Raw genomic sequence first — 22,578 nt, forward strand, 5'->3', positions numbered from 1 at the left:
GAGGCTACACCTTTGAGTCACCTAAGTGTTCTCAAAATAGTTTGGCCGTGACACACCTGCTCTTCTTATCCCAGTCCACCTGGAAAAATGTCTTAAAAAAAAAACACTAACAAAAAAAAAACACTTACCTGGTATTTGAGCCTCTTGCTGTGAGGCCAGAGCGCTGACCACTGCTACATCTTGCAGCCCCCAAATGACTACCGGTATATATCTTTAAATAAGCATCCGTTGAGTTTAGAAAGTCTGATTCCGTGTATTTATTCTGTAAATAGCACATGGTATTGCACAAATAATGTATCTCTAATGAAGTTGTTTCGTACAAAGCAAAGAATAACTTATTTCCAGGTAACATCCAGAAAATGTTCAGTGATAGAGTGAGTGGGTATGAGTTTAGAACAAAGCTACATTTCAAGATGCCTAAAAGTGCGTACGACTCAGATAAAACAATCATCAAACATATTTAAATTTAAGAAAAGATATTAGGGATTGTATACTTGACCAATACAGCAGTTTATCTCAGTGATGGTCTGATTGTTTAATAGAGAATACTGCACTAAAAGTACCACGGTTTATCATAATCTTCTATACAATTGTGGTGTGAAATTAAATTACGAGGGACTTTCCTCACTGAGTGTTTGAGGGGTAGGTGTTCATACATTTTTTATATACTTCTTCCTACTTCTTTTCGTCATTCAAATGTGGATAAATTGGGATGTTGTTATTTGATTGTTTTTTTGTGTTTTTTTCCAATTTAAATTTAAGTGTTTCTCTTTTCCTTTCTTTTTTTATTTATAGCTGTATGTTCAAAATAAAGTTTCATTCATTCATTCAATCATTCACAGCCAATTCTGTGAATTTTTCCAGTGGAAGGAAATGGTGAAGCGTGTTGGATTTTGATCATTATCATGTGAATTCAGTGAGAGTTCTTCGACTCTTATAATAATTCTTGTTTGCTGTGAATGTGTTTGCATGTGCAGTAAGGTGAACATCAGACTCAGAGAAACCTTCACATAACACTGACATACTTTATTGATGACACATCCATTTTCCAGTGTGAGATGGCGAGTGTTTCTCTGACCTATGACAGCAGTGCAATAAATAAAACATATCCAGAACTACAGGACAACAAAAAGGCTGAATACTTAGCATTCACACATTGGATACATCATGATAGTGGTCCGACATACAAACGTTCAAGTTGTTAGCAATAAATAATCGATCTAAATAAATTACATCCTATCAAGTATTTTACACAGCGTCTATTGAAGCCATCTATTTTCTCAGCTTGTCTTCGCGTCTGCTTCACTTTAAATGGAGCTGCTGGACACTGCAAAACACAGACAACAGAGAAAAGGTAAATGGATGTGTGAAAATCAAAATCAATCTCTCAGTTTTATTGAAAACAATACGAAATAGTTCAAAAATGACTGCAGGACACTCTTACTTTGGAGAATGGAAGCTTCTCTTGCCATGACCATTTTGTAATGTAATGTATTCAAACTATAAAATAAGCTAAATATATAGATGTATATTTTTTTAATGAATGTTTTGTCTTTGCGCTTACAGTCATTTTCAAAGTGACTAATTCTAACTACAACACATATGCAAAGACCTCCAGTTGTGTTGGGATCTCAAAAGTGTCTTTTAATCTGATATTTACAGGGAAGTCTGGAATTTAACTCACAATGCTCATTCAGTATGAGACTGAAGTGAATGTGTCCTCTGCCAGGAGAGGAGCAGTCCTACTCAAGCACCCAAATCGATCGGTCTTTACATCAAACAAAACAGATTAAAATGTTGCACCTGGATAAATGTGGGTACAGTATGATAACCCTACAAGATGCTCCAGTGGATCATGTATCTTTCATGACAAGCCTCTTTGAGGTGTTGGTCAAAAATCATGAAATAAACATCGTTTTAGATTTAATGTATGTTTTGTAAGTCTAAAAATCTAAACTAAGCCTCTGAATGGGCACCATGTGACTGTCGATTATGTTCCCCTCACACTCTTCCCACAGATTACCTGCCAGTGTGGCGGCTGTCCAATACGCATGTTTTCATACTGTATGTGTTTAAATCAACAGACATCAACTTTGTAATGAGGGCCTTAATTAGCATTGTGTGAACCCATTTGGTTAAATGTGAATGCAATGGCAACCATGGTAACTGAAGGCTTTTCGGTAATCAATTTTTTTGTCCCACACTTCCAGAATTGCGCCAGTGATGTGAGTCAACGCTTGTCTGAAAACTTCCAAAGTCTGCACGCATGTGTGCGTATGGCGCTCAGTCAGATCTGACCACATGTATGTAAGTTGAGCAATCGGGCGCTTGTACCTAAGCACAATGGGATTTGTAGTTTTTCTCCACGTTGGTATGCGGATGCAGAGGTTGGACAGGTCGAGACGCCCCCTTTTCTCACGGATGCCTCCAGTGGGCATTCCCCCTGTGCAGTGATGCAAGTCGGTGCATTCCACAACAACAGGACCTCTATACCACCCGTGAGCCCACTACTTCCTGTTTGGCTTAAGACCCACGCGAGCATTGGGAAGGTGCAGCCCTGCGATTGCTTCAGCAGGAATACCATCACAATTACTAATTCATACACCGGCAGAAATGACAGATGACCTGGTTAAAAGCTCCACTTACAGCATCACAATATTGCTTGAGCCAGTGACATTAAAAATAAACTATAGGGAGGTAATGCCTTTTTTTTTTTTTTTTTACATTGAAATAGTTATTTTGACATTTTGAGAGAGCACTAGCCTCAAAACACCATCTAGTGCTAATTTGAACTAGTTGATGCTCATTTGTTAACCGTGTTGCTTTATTTCACTGCTGCCCAATACGTAAATAAATATTCAAAATTGCATTTCATTTTAACAGTTGTTTCTTCACAATATGAGATCTTTTACCATTCCCTGCTGAATGGATGCGTTTTCATCCAAATATCATTGTAATTCTCTAAACTCTGTTTAATTTACTTAAAACTGAGGAGGCCCAAGGTCGCCGCAAGCAGATTGTAACAGCTATAGCGAGTTAGCGCCAGTTAATTTGAGGTCACGAGGCTTCAGTATGGTCTTGATCACTAAATAAAAGTCCTTCTCCAAAGGAAACCAACTTTGATATGAAATGAAACAAACAAAAAAAACCCATAGTAACTTTTGGTTTACTGTATTATATGAAGTGTAGTAAAAATTCGAACTGTAAAATAGACAGTGAGCGCATGTTTGTTTTCACACAAGTAGGTCAAAGCCTTCGCAACACCCACCTCTGGTAACTTGATGCACTCACACCACCACGTCCCGGGTGGCTTTCTGTAGTTTCTCCTGCTCTGACCCACTTCCAAGGTAGGAGGCCAGGAAGTTCTTGTGGGACCTGTAACTACAAAAGACATCAAATCTAAGTATCGTTCTCGTGATTATCAGAATGATTGCTGCTGTTGATCGCTTTGTCTTGTAGGAGGGCCGGGCCAAGATCACGGTTTTGATTGAATACGGACTAATGAAACTTGAGCACTGTCTTTGTGTTTGGCTTTTTATTTCCCCGGTAGATTAAATGAATGAGGTTGAGGTAACCCTACTCTACTTTTGAGACGAACTATTAAAGTAATTCAAGGTGATATGCGACGCAGCTTCACTCACAATAACAAGATCTACTTTCTCTCTGCCTCTTCTATTCATTGACTAAATATGGTTGTAAAGTTAGAATTGCTTGTTACGTTTCCACCGTCTTGGACTCTTGACTTTGTCCAGAGGTTGGTAGTAAAAAAAAAAAAAAAAAGCATGATGAATCGCTGGCCTTCTCCTACAAGTTGGCAATAAAAGTGAGGACGCATGTAAATGGTGCAAGCCATTGAGTGTGAGTGTGTAGGTCTTGGCACTTCGACAGGGAGGGTGTGTTCGGGTGTGTTAAGTTGCCAATTGATTCGTTGGTGCGTGTGCGTACACTCGCCAACAAGTGTTTCTGGACAGGTTGTATTTAGGCCGTCATATATGTGTACTCTAGGGTGCGGGTGTTTGCTTCGATAGTCTTTCTAATAATACCCTTATAAAAGAAAGGATTTTTTTTTTTTTACGTGGAGTTGCCGGCAGGAAGCAGGTCACGCTCATTAAAAGGAGGTCCACCCGCTGAAGCTTTGTAATTAAAATGCCTGTGGGTTTATGTGCCGTGTACATGACTGTTTGACACTCACTGGGCGCAGGTCATGAGCAGAATGGCGATACAGCTGATGACGGACAAGACGACAGCGATGATCACCAGCACGGTCTGCACCAGCTCAGTGCTGCTGTTCTGCTTATTCGCAGTCCCCAGAGTTCGGATCCCACAGCGAGTTCCTTGATAACCCGTCATGCATCTGCAGGGTGAAGGAGACAAACACATCATCCGCTGTGGAGGTGGAATATCAGAAGAAGTGCCATTTTTAATGCCTTTGAATTGAGAAATAACTAATCTCACGCTTTCAATTGTCAAATAGAAGGATTTTGTATGTTCTATTAATGACAACTCCATAGTCTTATTTTATTCTTCCAAATATTATAATTGAACCATTTAAAAATAAAATAAATATGTGCCAAACGATTAATGGGAAATTCGTTGTGAAGTCCAATTAAATTCTCTCTTAAAAATGAGCAGGATGCACATTCAGGACAGTGTTGGCTTTGGATGCTCTATTGAATGAGCAATAGTATTTTTCAGCATATGCAGAGTTATTAGCTATGGAAAGAAATAATCCAATTTAAACCCCCCCCCCCCCATTTAACTTGAATAATTTTCATCCACAACATGTAAACATCATGTCAAATAACACTGATGTCTATTTCACTGAGCCTTTAACTTGCCAACGCTCATCAAGACTGTCAGATGTGTGAAGGGAAGAGCTGCTGTACTCACATACACACTGGCTCGTGCAGCCCCTCGATGTACTTGCAGTAGCCATGAATGCAGTAGGTGAGGTGGGTGGAGGTGCAGGGGTTCTGGGTGGTGCTGGACGTGGAGGACGTGGAGGACGTAAATCCGCTGGTGATGCTTGTGCGGTCGGGGTTTAAAGGAGTCGTGTTCTTGGCCTTGGGTTTGTTCTTCCTGCCTTTGCCTTTCTTCTTCTTCTGCTCATTATTATTTGGTTGGAACTCTGCAGGGATTAGACGGTAAGAGAAAACTGTGAACGAGGCAAAATAAACAAACAAACAAACAAACAAATGACTGTGTAATCCTTTAATAAATCTCAAAGATCTCATCAAGTAAGAGATTTTTGTTTAGGATTTATTATAGGGTGAAGGTATCAACATTCACAAGTGGGGTAAACTCATAGTGGCCTGGACTTAGTTTAACTATAACTTCCTTTAAAAATGTTAGTGAAATAAATGTGAAAATGCTTATAAGAGAGAAATCATTCCTGCCTATGCACTTTTTTATATATATAAGTAACAACAAAACATAAGGGATACCATAGATATCTGTATTTTTAACATTAAAGTCTTAAACGGAAAATACATTATTCCTTCGTTGTTCCCATCATCTTCGCTGTAAAGACAAATAAATGACACATTCTATAAGTGACAGGAAAAAGCAGTTTTGAGTGTCATACTGTGGAGGCTGAAGTTATTGGTGTCTCTCCCAGAAAGCTCTTCGTTTAATTCCTCGTCATCGTCACTCGCCGAACTTGGGAGGCCCTCGCCAGAGGCCGGACCCCCAGTCACTACGGCGAGTGCACTTGAGTAAGTGTCTTCAGGGTTCTGAGCAGCCCCACGACTGCAGACTACTGCGAAAGAAACCAAACAATACACAGACAAATGAGATTCTATGACATGCATCAGATTGAGATATACAGTAACAGTCGTATCATGTCAGGTCAAAGTTCATCCCATTTAATCCCCTTGGATTGGTGTGACCTTTACTTTTGAAGTCAATGATCGGAGAAACACGTGATGACGAGGAGGTGAAATCAGGGTGATCTGACGAAGGGGAGCAGTGAGAGTATGCCGCCTCGCAGGTCGGTCCAAAATATCACTACTGAACTTCCGTTTTTATCTCCCCTTCATGGTCAGTGAAACTACTTCTACCTTCTACAGAAGTAAAGAACGTCTGTCAAATCTCACACATCAATAGTGAAACTCACTTAACTCAACTCATGTTGTCAGAAGTCGTTTTTCAAGTGTCAGTCACACGTTGACCTGCTGATGTGCAGCACACTGACCTGGCAGTGATCTTGTCTGGAAACGCTCCTGACACTAATTCTTGTCTCTTAACAGACCTGAATGCCTCTCTCCCGCCTGACAAGCCGTCACTTGTATCTACGTGTTTTCCTCTGACCCCCTCCCCCCATCCTTACAGCATTTTTGCATGAATTGCTTTTACATTTCATTGATCTGAAAAGTCTCTCTCTACACACACAAACACACACAAACACACACAAACACAGAATATAAGTAGCAAGTCCAGACTTACCGAAGCACAGGAGACAGGTGAGGACGAGAGCGTTCATATCCCAGGAAGACTAATTTAGTGTATGGCAGTCCTGCACTGATCTGTGTCTGTGAGCGGGTGTGATGAGTGTGAGTGTGTGTGTGTGTGTGTGAGTGTGTGTGTGTGTCCTCTGCTGACTGAGATTGTGGTTTGTTGTCTGTACGTCCACCAGGCGCAGCAGCTTTTATAGAGCAACGCCTGCCTCTCCACTGCAAGGTAGAAGAAGGGTGTGTGTGTGTGTGTGTGTGTGTGTGTGTGTGTGTGTGTGTGTGTGTGTGTGTGTGTGTGTGTGTGTGTGTGTGTGTGTGTGTGTGTGTGTGTGTGTGTGTGTGTGTGTGTATGTGTAATCATTAATCTGCCCCGGGCAACACTTTTTGTACCTCATGCTCATGCATTAGGTTTCTCTTTTGGAATAATAAAGTCCCAAAATAAAAACGGATTGAGACACAAAGTAGCGAGACGTATTCCGACGTGTCGCTGGTCTCCAATGAAGCGCACAAACACCAGATTTGGTTCTTTGACTGCCATTAGTTCTACATGCCCAATTCTTCCATCGGAAAGTCTTGAAAAATAGCTTTGTTTGAGCAGTGATCCCAATTAGGTCGAAGAATACTGGATTTCCTTTTTTGGGGACATTTTTTTCAAAGTAATGAAAGGAAACAAAATAGAGCTGAACTGAGTAATAGAGACATGAAGTTCTCCCTTGATAGCACTGACGTACACGCATACTTGTTCTTGAAAAGAAACCGAGAGGCGTGAATGCACTTTGTACACAAATCACAAAGCTGGTTGTGAGAAAGAGAGAGAGCGAGAGAGAGACATTAAATGATCATTAGGCCAATAATAAAGATCATAAAATACCTTTTAATGAGCTCAAGTCAAGAAGTGGTATCATGTGCAGACGTGACCAAATGGTGAGAACCAAATCTCCAAATGGTGGCGTGACACATCATAAAGTAAAAATAGATTCGCCCAAGGTTTTTTTTTTTTACTGGAGTAAAAATTAAGAGATGTATCACTTTGAAAACAATGGAGGGGGGAAAAGACTAAAAACAAAAATTAAAAGTGGTTAAAATTCACTCAGTGTATCTGTGTTTTGACCTGTTCCAATTCGAGTGTGTGTTTGAAACGTTTGATCAAACATTGTTACTATTTCAGTTCCCCGTAACCAAGCGGAGACCTTAAGGCCTGGGTGGGGAGGCTGTACAGACGGGTGTGTTGCTTATGTTGTGTCTGCAGAAACAGTCCGTACCTATGATTTGTCCTCCTCCTGGAATCCAGTAGAAACCTGCGAGGAATGCTGGCAGCGTCTCCATCTTGTGGCCTCAGCGCTTGGGAGTGAGATAATTCAGATTATGTCAAATAGCTCTGGAGATGTGTGATATGAATATGTACGAAATTCCCAGGAAAACCTTGAGCGGGGCTCCTCATAGCAGCCGTGTAACACAAACACTCGGCCGCCGAGGTAATAGTGCAGAAGACTGCTGATACAATCAAAATGCATGTATTTTCTTTGAATTGGGCATTTCTAACGTTTTATTCACACATTTAACGAAATGAATAGTCCAAAATATGGCTTTAATCTACAATTACACGTTACCGACACCAACAAAGACAAAGAGCTCATAAAATAACCGCAGTCTGGTTGTTTTGTTGTGGTTTAGAGCTTTTAATTATAAAGATTTTGGTCTCAAACCTGTGTGACATTGTCCATCTACAGTACAAGTATTTCCGCTTCAGAGTCATGAGGCTGGATCTGATTCCGGTATACTAAGGAGGACACGGGAGAAATTAACATTTTTGGAGTATCATAGCCGAAGTACCGGGAGAAAATCGTCCAACATGGAGAAAACAGACTGTCAGTGAGATTAATCATCCATCCATCTTCTATTCCGCTCTATCCTGGATCCAATCTCAGCTGACTAGAGGTGAGGGCAGATCACCAGTTCAAACCAAAGGCAGCTACAGAAATATAGTGAGTTCATTTGTGCAGTTACTATATAAAACAAGAACAGAATCTGTGGCGTTTTAAAGGAGTGCTTGAACCTAATCGTCCTACTCCACCAACCTGTAAGACTCACCATCAAACTCTTATGTGCAACTTTAATATTTCAACCAGCTGTGCCACAGTATGTTTAATCTAGGGGAAAGGTTCAATGATGCAATTCAAATATGTTGGTCACAAATGATGTCTGCTGTTGATAACAGCCCACTGAGTCAGGGGAGGGGGTGGGGGGGGGGGTGAAGGTGTGCCCTCCTACTCCATATCTATTAGTACCGACCATGAACATTTTAATAGGGCTGGATGAGACAATTGTGCAAGCGCCACATACAATCCATAGTTGTGTATCTTGCAATCTCTTGTGGCAAGAGGAACCATGACAGAGGCAAAGGACGAAATCATGCAATGTTATAAAGTGAGTGGAAAAAGCCAGAGCACAGAGGGGACGGTTGCTTGGTTGGATCCATATTTAGACTTTCTTAAAGGGTTCCAGAATTTCTTCAAACCTAACCAAACTGCAATGTCTCATCATGTATATCTTTTTCTTTACGTGATATAAAACAGCTTGTTGCTGCCACCTATGGTGGTATTGAAATATGTGAGGGTTCAGCTCATTGGCCGTCACAGATTTTCACGTCGGTATAACTTCATGTACAAGTCTATTATTGCCACGCTATCCCCATGCAGTCTTTATCCTACGCGACACACATTTCAGAGTGTTTTGCACCAGAATTAAAAATTGTTCAGATTCATGTTGTGATCTTAGTGAGAAATTTGGAGTTTTGTGAAAAATAGACATTTTCATTATATGCACGCTGTGCTACAAAAAGAAAAAAGAAAAACTTTAGAGTTTAAATTCAAAAGTTATCATGGCACTGTTTTACCTCAAGATGAAATTGGACTGTATGTCGCCCCTGAACTAAAATGTGTTTGACACAGAGAGAGAGAGTCCCCACATAACATATTGAAGAGTGTCTCCAGTGCTCCTTTTCCCACCCACCATTTGATTTCTATACTTGCTATTGCATGAGTGCATGCAACACACGGAACCTTTTGGGGGTTTTTTCTGTTAAAGGACACGCAAGGATGCGGCTTAATGAAGCTTCCATCAGCTGCATTACTCAGTACATGAACACGCTATTATTACTTATGCCATAGTTAGGTAAGAGTAACTGCATAGAGATTAAAGCAGCACTTCCTGAATTAAGGATATGCTTATCCACGGGTTTTATTTAGAACACAACGATCTCCTCTTGGTGGGCGTGTTTGTGGGTCTTGGAGCATGTAAGTGCATTCTTATGTGTTTTTAAGTATGTCTTAACAGAGCGAGGTCTACAGGTGAGTTAATGTTTATGTGTCATCACTACCGGCCATCAGCATGCAGGACGTATAAACCAGGCTTCAGCCGGGCTTCAACGCGCCTCATTGACTCTGGTTCAAGCGCTAATCAGTGAACAGGGAGTCAAATAATATCATTGATTAACTTGAACCAAGACATCACGCCAAGTAAAGCATCCCAGCATGCAACTGTTAGACACACTTTGGTTGGTTTCTGTTTTTCCCGACATCGTGATTCTAAAAATCAGGCCCTCGGTTTCAATCATGGGAGGTTTTTGTTGGGGAAGGTGAAAACAACAAGTCCCCACCTAAAAGCAGTGGATAATATTTCACTAATATTTCAAAGAAAAATACTGATTCATCTCAATTGTGGTTGATTACTGTCAAATTTTCACAGAATGGCTGATTCCGAAATGTAGAAATGCAGCAAATCTCTTGAAGGGACACAGAGTCTCTGAAGCCAACAATATCCTGTGGGGTTTTTTTTTTTTTTTATTATTATTTTGAGTTCTCTGTTCGGTGGTTCAGACTTCAACTACAGAATTTGGGAGGAAGTCTTCATACTTCCATAAATGGACTCTACCGCCTCAGTGATTGCATCAGAATTTGTTTTATCTGGAACAACAATGTGAACACACCTTTAATCGACACAGTCATCACACACACACACACACACACACACACACACACACACACACACACACACACACACACACACACACACACACACACACACACACACTCCAGACAAAAAAAGGTCAACGATATGAAGATTTCAGTTTGGGAAAAGAAGAGATTATACAAGAGTAAATGTAAAATCTTCCAGTTTTTTTGTTTTTATTATCTTATTTGACATAATTATTGGTACATGTAGGCAATGAAACTTTACAAGAAGTGAACATTAAAAAAAAAAAGACAAATCAAAATGTTTCACACAAACTAGTGTATTGGGACAAAGTGCAAAATGACATAATTAAAAGAGCCAATAAAGCAATACATAGCATTAGAAATAGTGATGAAATACTAAAAAGTTTAGGAAAGTGAGTTCAAGATATATAAAAAAAAGTCTTCTATACAGAACTTTATAAAATAATTGCTTGATGAGAAAGGCAGCATTCAATCATGTGATTCCCTTGAAGCTTGAAAGAAAAATGTGGTGAAATAATACATCTTACAAGTCTTCTTAGTCTGTGAGTGACGGTTTAAATACATGAGAACTGGACTGACGTGGTCATTTTAGTGTTTAATGCAGCAGATTCAGGTGACCAAAAGTTATTGTTTGTTGTTAGAATACCATATTGAAAATTCAAGAATGTCATGTTGAGAAAAAACAAAAAACTACCATCAATAAACACAATCAGTAATACTGTGTGTTGGTGTTTTATCTTTTAAGTGTTTTATCTTTCTAAAAAAAAAAAAAAATGAAAAAAAAAGTTGAAGGACGAAGAAGGAACCACTCATGAGCACAAAGAATAAAAAATGTGAAAAATGCCTGAAGACCTACAAAGAATATGAAAACTCTGTGGTCGTTTTATCACATGAGCTGCCGCAAAAGGTATTTAAAAACATGAAACAGACAATTTTGTCAAAGGCTTTGTGCCGGGGCTTCTAATACAGATTCCACATACGTACTGTAAAATAAATCACAGTACTTTTTGAATAAACAAAGATTTTAAAACAAAGATATGTCACATGCAGGAATAATTATACTATTGGACACTTTTACACAAATTTTCCAATTATTTGAGTGTCATGTTTGTATATTCTGACTTTAAGATAAGACTCCCTTTAAAAGACAATTTGCTAAGCAGCTACATAGAAATTTGATTGAAATATTTACAAGTAATAATGTGAGAGCTATGAAGAGCTGGGGAAACGTCTTGTTTATTAACTATAGAAGACGAATAAAACAGCTAAATATACAAAAATCTAATAAAACACAAGGCTTAAAAAAAAACATATTGTAATGGTATCAGGTAGAAGGCGGGTTTCTCAATCCTTTAATCACTTTTTATCTTATGATCCGTTGGCCGATTTAAGAAATGTTGCAACATCACTGAAACTGAAAAAGGACCCTTAAAAAAAAAGAAAAGAAAAAAGGATTCTACAGAAAGATGCTGATCTGAATAAACACTGAGCCGAATGCTTTGTGTCACATTTTGAGGTTTACAGTTTGTTTAACACATCAAGGCCTAAATTCCCTCAAATATGAAATCGGTGCACGTCACTGCAGTCTTGCCAGCACACATCATCTGTTCGGTCTGCCAAGACTTTTCACGTCACATTGGCAGCTTTGTTAAGTGGAGGGACATTCAGCGCTACCTGTGGAAGCAACCCGTTAAACTCGGCACTGACAGCACATGCCAACAGGAAATGTTGGGGGGTGGGATGGGAGGAGAGAGAGGGGGGGGGGGGACTCTAAGCAGTCTGTACTCCTTTGTAGCCGTTCCGCTTCTGCTGACCCGGGAATCTGTTTTTCTTATACCTGTGAAATTATCAATGGAAAACATTCACCTTTTATTGTTTATGAAAACAAACAAAAAAAAAAAAACTTGAAATGTTTCCAACAGGAAACCAAACAGCTTGAAGTACGAACATCCCCGTCTGGGATTTTGATGTGTCTCTGCGTGAAATTGGATGAAGGGGGAAATTCTTTATTTCATAAGCTGCTACAAAGATGCGTAGGTTTTACATCACTCTGAAAACCTGTTCATCCAGCTGAGTCTGGAAAATGCTGAGAGGTCAAACTAAAAAAAAAAAGATTCCCCAAAATTTCAAAAATACAGTCAATTGAAAGTATCATGTGCAACATACACCATCAGTTTAGAGGAATATTGAAATTGTCATTGACAACATTTATCTTCTATACCACTTGTGGCTGACCTTTTAATTGAACACAGAAGGATTTCATTGTTAACAGCACCGCCTGTGTTCATGTTTGTCATGTTGCATGTTTTCTGTCTCATCTGCTTCCGGAGTCAGTCTGAAACTGGACTCTGTCTCTGGTTTCAGTCTCCTTCATCTCCTCGTGTCTGGTTGCATCTAACTGTCCTGATGCTTCACCAGAGCCTGAGTGTGTGATTGTCTGCACCTGGTGACCGCAGCGTTATGTTGGGCTTCTGTTCTGTGTCTTGTCGCCGGTTCTGTTTCTGTGTCCATTTCTTTCCCAGTTCAGTGTTCCTTGTTTTAAGTTTTTGATTTTGTTTTGCCTTTGAACTTTTTCCCCTCTGCTGGCCGCTTGCTCCACATTGGGCCTGTTTATTCTGGGTCCGAGTGCATTATAATGTATTTTGATCGAAAAACAAACACTTTTTCTCCTTGTTCTCGTGAGGTTTCTGTCTGAGACCTTGACTAAGCACTATCACAACTGGACATGTGCAGGATTGCCACAAATAAATACATGCTCACACGCAATTACAGACAGAGTCTTACCATTTGCAGCAGAAGTACAGAACTGCAGACAGGCCGAGAATCAGCAGCCCCACGCAGAAGAGGATAACGATGACTTGCTCCTCTGCCATTGGCTGAACCACGAGCTGTGGGACGGCACAGCGGGGGCCGTAGTAGCCCTTCTCACACCTGCAATGCAAAACCACACGAGTCATACATTACACACACACACACACACGCGCACACACACACACACACACACGCACAGAGGAACATACTTGCAGTGATGCGACTTCATGTCCACCAGATACATGCACTGTCCATTGTTCAGGCAGAAGTTCTCGAATGAGCTGCTGCAGCTCTGGATTGATCGCTTCACCACATGGGGGCGCTCACCTCCTTGTCCTGAAACACCAGCAATAACAACCTGCTGTCATTGCACAAAGACTCCTGACATGATTAAAACCTCAGCATAAATCCACCTTTGTGGTTGATACAAGTCAATATCTACTATATATACTATTCATGTCAGTTTTTTCTATTGCACAGCCTCCTCCTCGATTTTTGTTTTGAATTGTTGAATTTAAGACAAGTATTATTACAACACGAAAGGCCAATTGCTGCATATCTGTTGATCACAAAAGAACGTGTAGAATACCTGCAGATGGAGAATCACTGAGTGCAACCTGCAGTCTGGATGAGGCGCTGGCAGTGAGGACATACGGCCCCATCAGCAGCACACCTGAGTTTAGGGGAGAAAGGAAATGACTCTTGTATAACGTTGTAGAGTATGATGCTTTTTTATGTATTGAACAGAGGGTGGCCATCCATCCATCCATCCATAGAGGACTGACATTACATTACTAATAGTTAAATATAACTGAATTCCTAACTTGAATAGGATTTTCCTTGAAACTCCTTCCATGAACTGGTTGACCCGACTTGATTCCACATGACGACTATTTCTGGTTTGCTATAATTGACATGTAAAGACGCGAGTGTACAGGTGTTGGTAAGTATTTTTTCTTGTGGAAGTGATGTGCACGTATCAGGTTGTTTAATGCACTTAAAAATTACCATATCTAACATGATCTTGCGTGAGAATCTTTCTATTATCTTTATTTGCCCGTAATGCTGCAGAATAATTCACGTTTCCTGGTTTTGCTTAGATAAAGACGGGCTTCTAACTAACGTTAAAGAGACAAAAGAAAATACAACATAAATATGAAGTGGAAAAAAAGAAGTTAGGCAAGAACTGCTGGATTCCCTGTCAGGACAGCTTGTGTTGCCTGACCCACATGTCTGGACCAGCCTGTACATTTTTAGACTGAACATGACTTGCAGACGCCCGCATTCCAGCGAATGGGACAGAAAAACTAATGAAACCTGGATGCAGGATGTTTCCGGTTATAACGGGTTGTCAATCTGCGCACACGTCCTCGTGGTGTGAAGTCTGTGATGTGACTGACAGGTGTAAATAACACTGGATTGGACATGATGACTGAGCAGGTTTTACTAAGTAGTCACTGGTCGATCAGCACTTTGATAACTCCAGACAAAGAACACACTTACAGGTGCTCAGAATATCCTCCAGACTAAGTTTACATCATTGCAGGTGTTGATGGGAATCAAACAACTGCTTTGTTTCAGTCATTTCGCAGGTAAAAACTATGACGAACATTGTGATGTCATAAAGTGAGGAATTGCCACAGAGCAGCATGCAGGGATCTGGCTTTGAAGAGACACCTCAAGAGATTAGATCATCTGTGATGCGAATTTAAGTCGAATTGTGACCATTGCACCAAGTTAAAACATAATGTTCCTGATCGGGCTTGAACCATCGACGTCAGTGCAGATGGCGCTGAAGTGCACAGAGAACATCCACAGGGCAAAGGGTGAAAGATTTTGAAAAAAATATAACCTTCCATCACCATGCACAGACACAAACAACTATGTCTGTTTTGTACTTGTCTAACTTCATTATATCTCTACAGATTGTTCAGCATTAAATGATCAGTGTTCTCTCTGACAAACTGGAGCTTCCGCTTGATAAATTTGTTGCATCCTTGCCAATGAAAATACGGTTTCTTCTGAAACTGACTTTAAGAATACGACTGGCTCTCAGAACACTTAAACACATCCAGACGCGGGATTAAAGTGTCAAAAGTAGGTGTAAATAACTCTTCCGCCAGCTGAGCCGCAGCTTTTTGCGTGCTGATGGAGTTTTCATACGTAAGAATGCACGTAAACGACAGATTTATTCAAATCGCACATGATTACACACATTGAAGGATTCAGTTGTGGTTTAATCCTTCAGCATCCCCGGGGCGCAGGGCGCTGCACGGGTGTCAGCTCATTAGTACAGTTATGTGGAAAAGTTTTCATCCATCTCCAAAATTTCCACTCATGATGTCTCTCGACATTTAGTTATGGCCAGAGAAGCACGTCGTCTTTATCAAGTAGTAATGAGTGAAATCACAAGTTCTAGTTCCAAAGCTTTCCAGTCAAAAGTGTCGGCAGCACTTTGTGTCCCAGCAGCTGTTATAACACACTTTTATTTAAATTAGAATTAAATGGACTTAACTTCAATTTTGACCTGCTAGCTATGTAAAAACCTCTAATATTACATTCCTTCTATAGTTTTATGGCTATTTGCTGCTTTTGAAAGTTTTATGGAGGGGTTAAAACATGTTTATCAATTTTATCTGACATTTCCAGCATGCTACTGTGGCGCAAGGAGATGGACTCTAACAAGACCATGACTACAGCAATGTCAAATACGTTGCCATATTCATAAAGAGAAAGGGATGGAATTGTATTTGTGTCTGTATTTGTTCTGTTCATGCTTTAAAGAAGAAATGTGATGTAACACGAAAAGGCAGCTGAATAGACCTACATGATAACATAAATGGGATTCTCCATTAAATTGAATGGATAAATGACTTTATTTGATAGGTATTAACTAGTTTAGATTAAATAGCTGAAATGTTCAAAAGGAAATTGTTAAAAGTGAATCACAATCCATTTTTGTTGGATATCACCATTGCAAATTGATTGGACTTATTCTTGTATGTGTGTGTATTTAACTTTTCGCTCTGATGCAGTTTGCCTGTAAATATTTCAGAAAGCGTGCCCTATGTGATGATAATTAAAATAAAGACTGGACTCTGCTCCCTACAAAGCTGTCAGGACGTTTAAAGTAAATGCAGAGTACAATAAACATTAGAAAAGCTTCTAAAAAAAAAAAAAAAAAAAATAGAAATGAAGACCCTGTCTCTATTCTTTGTGGCCCACGAGTCAATTTCTTGACATTAGTTGTAAATACTAGGGTTTTTCTTGTTTTGTTTTGGGGTTTTTTGTTTTTTTAATTTAAATGTCCTTGTGATGAAAGCGCTCAATCACATTTTGCCCCCCTTGTGGTGGAAATTGTCTATTTTTTTTTTTATTAATCCCTCTTCTGCAGGGAAATGAAAACACAGAGGTAACTGGTGTTAAAAGTAATCTCCAAGTTCATGTTACACATAAAACCAATCGGATGGAATCAACGCAACCCCACCCACCCCCAACCTTTTTCTCTGTTTCTGGCCAACTGACACTGACGTGCAGTTTCCGCCCCTGATTAAAACGCAAGCCTGGAAAATGTATTAAGTAAATGTTACTTTGTGGCTGGTAGATCCGTTAAACTTTTCCTACCCCGCGTCATTTTGGATCGCTATTTCAGACCCGATCGCCCCAGTGCGCACCTGAGCGCGCGCGCCCGTCCGTCGATCCGCGCGTCGCGCTCCGCAGCCAAAGCGCAACAAATGCAGTAAAAGAATTACTTAAATACAAATAAACAAAGTCTTTACCGATCAGAGAGAGGAGAGGTGAGGGTCTGCTGGTGTCCATGTCGGAGCCGGGATGGTGCTGTCGGAGGAGGAAGAGGGTTGAGGATGTCTCTCTGCAGGAAGACAGTCGGGCTCGATCCTGGGGCCTGGGTGTGGTGACACACGGCTCCCATGGAGATCATCACACCTTAACACTTCCAGGTGAAGAGGTGGCTCAAAGACGGCAAAACATCTTTCCGTTGCTTAAGCAATAATTACAAGATTGTTCTGATTCAGACAGCACTCATACATTATGTCTCGTATTACTAGTATGAGGAGCCACATTGTAAATAAGAGGAAGTAGATGTTCCAAAAAAGTACAACTTTAGCTAATAACATTACAGCTTCTAAAAGTACTAACTCTCTTCACTTACTATTTACAGTTATTTTCATCTGGGTCTCTGGCCTGCTTTCGGGATCCAGGGAAACATACATATATATAATTTTTAAAAAAACAACAACAACAACAACATAACTATATATAATTTTACAGTCGTCTAATCACACTCCATATGTGGTGATCTTTCTGTGTAATGTCACTTTAGAATCACAATTCCATAGAGGAATACCCACAAAGACTGTACCCAGGTATAAAATATAATCTTGGGAATAAAAACCATTATAGTGAAGACCATAGAGAACAAGACATTTTATTAGTGAACAGTTTTGATTTAGAATAAAATGAAGTGGGAATGGTCGTGAGAGGAAAGAGAATACGTCCCTCTGTACATCATCATCATTTACTTGTGATGTTTTTGTTTATTAATAAATGTCTTTATTAGTATTGTTTTGTTTTGATTGTTTTTCTTGATCTGGTTCGATCAAGATGAGAACCACTACTTTATGCCACACTCTAAAAATCAGTCTGTTTTTTTTTTTTTTTTTTTAAGGATATTTCTGTAGCTGCTGGAATAAAGACATACGTTTGCATTCAATTATGCAATCAAATCGCTCATAGAATGACTTGCATCTGATCAAAGTCGCACGTATTTCACCGGTTAAATGCTTCTTTAGCCTGCCAGAGTCAAACGTTTCACATATTTGCATATTTTGAAAATGAATTCATGAATGAACTGAGAAAATAAGATTTTTTTCAGAAAGCAAAGGATCCAAACATGGTGGTGTTTATGCAGTATTACAGAAAACACAGTGACAACACCTTTCTAAATAACTAGCACAACTAATGTTTCCTTCAATTGTTAGTTGGACGTAAAACGCAAAAACAGTTATCGGAAAAAAAGTTATCGAATATTGGTTGCTTGTCCTATAAAGGGCTAAGTTAGGGTAAAGATACATAATAATACAGCAGATGTTAAATTTAGCTCAACTACTAAAGTAAAAGTCTATTATACTGCTCATTTTTACAGTTATTGTCATAGAAAATGTTTCACTATATGGATTTAGTTAAATTCTAGAATCTGATGCCGTGAAAGTGAAACCAGGATTTGAACCCTCAGTCCATCACTCTGATCATCAGGACTAAAGCAGATGTGCATCAAACGTCAATAACTCCAGTGATATGCAGCATTTTAAACCTTTTCCTGGTGGTGGTGCGTCAGGTGCTCATACATGCATCTACATGTGCCAACACACACATATTATAACAACTGTTATTGTAACACTGTGTGTATTATGACTCAGCAGCTTAAGCATATGGATTATCTCTCATCTTTTATCATCCCTTTGAGTTAGAAATCGTTATTTAATATAAAAACAAGTAATGCTGTATTATTATGAGCTTATATCAAGTCCAGAAAGTTTTTGTATATTCAGGTTTTTTTTGGTTTTTTTTTAATGCAGCTTCAGCATCGACCTCACCAGATTAAAATGTCATGCTGTCTTCTTCCTCTTCATTCTCTTTCATCTCATGCGCATGATAAGTCCCTGCTTTTTGGTCGTCATGTCATTAAAGCACATGCAGACATTTGGACGTGGCTTGTTTACATGTTTACTTGGGTGTCAACATGTTTAATTGTATTTAAGGGGCGCTACGTAGGTTTTATAAATGACTTTTTTTCCCCAAAGGATTCGTCGATCAGTCTGTATTAGCTCTGCAAATTAAGTGATGGTAAGATGTCACATTATTGATGTTATTGTTTCTCTGATGAAACAACAACAAACCTCTTGTTCTTGAGACTGTTCCTTTCCAGAACAGGGAATCCTTTTCCTCTATCAAAGTTTCCCTTGTCTCCTCGACTGTTAGATCTTCGTCTTCCACCTTGTCTGCACAACGCAGACGTGTCATGTTCATCTCCATCTCTCAACCTCCAGGTGCAACACGTCGTATCAGATTACAAACTCCTTCCTTTCCTTTTTTGTACCGTCCATTGGTCTGGATGTTCTGTCTCAACCACCTTCACTACTTCGACCTCCATCTTTCACATTTTCACATGCCTCCTCCTCCTCTTTTTTTAAACACATATTGTGTCATGCCCCTACTGACCTTACTAACAGAAATAAGGCTTTGCGGTAGCAGATTTTTCCATTCAGAATATGAAGCAACACATAGGCCTTTTTTTTTTTTTTTAACAAATTTATTACACAATTTTAAATAAATCGAAAACAAACAAAAAAAATAACTTAAATATATTATTATAATAAATATTTACATTCTTTACCCCCATAACCCTGTTCATGAAATGTCAACGAAACGAGGTGACGTCTCGATCGTTCTCAAAGGGAGTGGAACCCGGAAAGGTTCGGATTCACTTTAAGTCCAGCGTGTGTTTCTTTTGAATGAATTGGAGACATTGATATTAAATCAGCAGGTTTTGATGAGGATGATGAGGATGAAGAACGCGGTGTTGCCGAGGTCACACCGAACTCTCAGACGGCGCAGATTTGATCAGCGGTGTTGATTTCACACACCTGAGGGGGGGGAAAACAAAACAAAACAGGATTTAAAGTTATTTTACAATTTCAGTTTTTTTTCAATGTGTACTTGAAACTAACTGCACATCTGGATCTGTACAGCAGCGGTGATGTCCGGCGTCAAAGACACTCACCTCCTGGAGGCACAGCAGTAGACGGTGATGGCGAGGAGGAGGACGAGCATGACGATGCCGACGGTGATGCCGATCACGTCCCCCTCGGGCAGAGAGCGAGTGGAGTCGCTGAAGAGCATGCAGCGCGGGCCGCCGTACGAGGACGTGCAGCTGCACGGCAGAGAAATATGTGAGTGCATTCCAGAAACAAACACGAGCCGACAAGTTTTGAACCGGTCATCCCCCCCGACGCCATCAGCATATAGATCTATAGAAGGTCGTGCGCGCGCTTACATGCAGGAGGGTTTGTCGTTGTCCTGAGGGTATATGCACTTGCCGCCGTTCGCGCAGAAGGAATCGTGCTCGCTTCCGCAGGATATGTGAGAGCGCAGGACCTGAGGTCCGTCCAAACTGCCTGCAGAGACACAACAACGACGATGACAGGGTTAGAACCACGAACCTACGGAAAGTCGTTAATGCTGCCCATCGTGCAGAGCGCAGGTTCTACAAGGCCTTTTCCAGTTTGGTTTGTCCGTTCTGGGCTCCAGTAGAAACATGGCGGCAAAAAAAAATCGGTATTTAAAGGCCTCATTTCAAACATTTCCTGTCATCTGGCTTCACGTTATTTAACTTTCTTGTTTGTGTTATAACCAAAAAAAAAAAAATGCTTGTAACAAGTTCCAAATACTCTGTTATAAAGTATTATGTTTGGGTACTTGCACTGTTTTTATAAGTATGTTTTCATCATTTTAATCACACTTAAGTACAATTTACATCATGTTATGAATGTGTCGTGAATGAGATTCTAAATTTTATTTTAACTGAATTGAACAGAAAACGCTTTGTATTTAAATTTGTTTACAAAAAGCACCCATATTATTTTTAGTAGTTTCTTGTTTGCCTGAGCTATTTTGATTGTAGTGACTTTATATTACATTTTGTCTATTTTATTATATACAGTACATCAAATTGAAGGCCTCTTTTGAGTAGGATTACTTTATGCTTTAATTAGATTTAATGAACAGTATCTTTTACATGTAATCAAGTACAAATGTCCTGTACTCTTTCCACTTTTCCTCATCATCACTGAGATAGTCTTAAAACACTTTAAACTGTATAAACCTGCACCAAAAATCATCTCTAATTAAAGTTTAATTGACTGATAAAACACTTCCATTATCTTTTGAGTGTTTCGCTGAGGACTACTGAACTACAATATTTTACAATACAATATTTTGAGGCTTTGTAGATTTCTGTATCTTGAAACTGAGTCGGTTGAGATGACATCCACTCACCGTTGTTGAGCTGTGAGGTCAGAGGTGAACTGGAGGGAGGAGGAGGTGCAGTGGTCAGCACGGCAGACTGTCCCGCCGCGGTCAGGAGGAGCAGCGCCGCCACTGCCGAGAGGAAACCTGAGAAACAAAGAGACGGTTCGTCAAATACTGCCGCAATGAAACGGTTTTTCAATCCCCCCCCCCCCTCAGAAATCAATTGTATCCAAATTGATCAAGGTTAAATGTTAAAACTCACCGTTCTCCATCTGTGTCTGTGTGAACATCTTTGCTTCTTGGGATGTTTTCAGCTCCTTCTGCCTGCACAGTGTAACCAGCCACTGGCTTTGGCCCGCTTATATAATTTGTACCTGCTTTTCGCAGCCAATCAATGAAGTGAAGGCTGAAAAAAAAAAAAAGAGAGAGAGAGAGGCATTTCCTTCACACAGAGAAAAAAAAAATCCACCTGCATCACTTCTTTTGTTCATACCGACTCTGCGTGTAGAGACAAGGTCTGAATGGCAGTGATGGTGGTGGGGGGGGTCACATGATGGCCTCCAGGCTGCTAAAATAAGGCTTTTTTTTCTTTTTTTCTTTTGGAAGGAGTTCGGCCAGTCTCTTGGCTGAGAGTTTCACTCAAATATCACCTTGTGTTCTCTTTGTAGTTTTAAAATGTTGCCTCACCGATGATTATGGGTGTTGTGCAATCTCTTTCGGAAGGCTGATTACACGAGGAACCTTTGGAGGAGGCGTCTTCTCGCTTCCCTCTTATTCATTCATAGCAGGTGAAGAGAAGACAAGATGGAGATTTAGAAGATTGATGCATTAGAGATCATTTGCAGCGGAGTTTAGAAATACGTCTCTCGTGCTGGTGGAAATCACAGAAAGTTATTGGATAATCAATTGTAACTTCTTTTTTCCCCCCAATTGTAATTTGTAGTCTTGCTAAATTCCATGAATAATCAACCGGTTATTAACCGGTTGTGAAAGATGTGGCGTAGACAAAGTTTACATATTGCAACATTCCTCCTCTCACCTTCCCGTTCTGGGGGAGACGAGAAAATATAGAGGCCGTGACGAACACAAACCTGAACATGGGAGACGGTCACTCAGTGTTAATTTTATTGAATCCTATGACATAAAGAACCGACCCATTGGTTTTGTTTTGAAAGTCTCCTGCTTCCGCATGCTGGAGAGAATGTTTGGCTTCATGTTTTGGTTCATGTTCAGATGAAATTCTCTTTTTGGCACACTATGTCCCAGAT

General features: G+C 40.0%; 3 protein-coding genes across 3 annotated transcripts; all 3 read right to left on the reverse strand.

Annotated features, from left to right (window-relative positions):
- Positions 1-3,287: 3,287 nt before the first annotated feature.
- Positions 3,288-7,778, reverse strand: areg (amphiregulin; the record flags this gene model as incomplete). The annotated part of the gene is made up of 6 exons (XM_080499970.1): positions 3,288-3,381; positions 4,193-4,354; positions 4,891-5,128; positions 5,585-5,758; positions 5,895-5,951; positions 7,715-7,778. The coding sequence occupies 6 exons, from the start codon at positions 7,776-7,778 to the stop codon at positions 3,288-3,290; spliced, it is 789 nt and encodes a 262-aa protein (XP_080356096.1).
- A 2,900-nt stretch (positions 7,779-10,678) lies between these two features.
- Positions 10,679-17,145, reverse strand: LOC308132606 (proepiregulin-like). The gene is made up of 5 exons (XM_080499759.1): positions 17,041-17,145; positions 13,851-13,934; positions 13,471-13,597; positions 13,235-13,381; positions 10,679-12,287 (listed from the first exon to the last, which is right to left on the reverse strand). Exons 1-5 carry the CDS (start codon positions 17,078-17,080, stop codon positions 12,221-12,223), a joined length of 465 nt encoding a protein of 154 aa, XP_080355885.1. The 5' UTR covers positions 17,081-17,145; the 3' UTR covers positions 10,679-12,220.
- Positions 17,146-19,588: 2,443 nt separating this feature from the next.
- Positions 19,589-21,642, reverse strand: LOC308132095 (epigen-like). The gene is made up of 5 exons (XM_080499055.1): positions 21,573-21,642; positions 21,338-21,454; positions 20,337-20,457; positions 20,064-20,213; positions 19,589-19,926 (listed from the first exon to the last, which is right to left on the reverse strand). Exons 1-5 carry the CDS (start codon positions 21,598-21,600, stop codon positions 19,872-19,874), a joined length of 471 nt encoding a protein of 156 aa, XP_080355181.1. The 5' UTR covers positions 21,601-21,642; the 3' UTR covers positions 19,589-19,871.
- Positions 21,643-22,578: the final 936 nt, after the last annotated feature.

The sequence above is a fragment of the Blennius ocellaris genome (genome assembly GCF_963422515.1).
Source record: "Blennius ocellaris genome assembly, chromosome: 7".
NCBI lineage: Eukaryota > Metazoa > Chordata > Actinopteri > Blenniiformes > Blenniidae > Blennius > Blennius ocellaris.

What these genes read in the sequence shown, in the direction of transcription:
- LOC308132606 (XM_080499759.1), bottom strand. Translation starts at nt 17,080, where the DNA reads ATGGACACCAGCAGACCCTCACCTCTCCTCTCTCTGATCG. An exon ending in ACCTCTCCTCTCTCTGATCG is followed by an intron (nt 13,935 to 17,040) that starts GTAAAGACTTTG and finishes CCCTAAACTCAG; the next exon opens with GTGTGCTGCTGATGGGGCCG. An exon ending in CTGTACTTCTGCTGCAAATG is followed by an intron (nt 12,288 to 13,234) that starts GTAAGACTCTGT and finishes ATAATTTCACAG; the next exon opens with GTATAAGAAAAACAGATTCC.
- LOC308132095 (XM_080499055.1), bottom strand. Translation starts at nt 21,600, where the DNA reads ATGTTCACACAGACACAGATGGAGAACG. An exon ending in ACAGACACAGATGGAGAACG is followed by an intron (nt 21,455 to 21,572) that starts GTGAGTTTTAAC and finishes TTTGTTTCTCAG; the next exon opens with GTTTCCTCTCGGCAGTGGCG. An exon ending in GACCTCACAGCTCAACAACG is followed by an intron (nt 20,458 to 21,337) that starts GTGAGTGGATGT and finishes GTGTCTCTGCAG; the next exon opens with GCAGTTTGGACGGACCTCAG.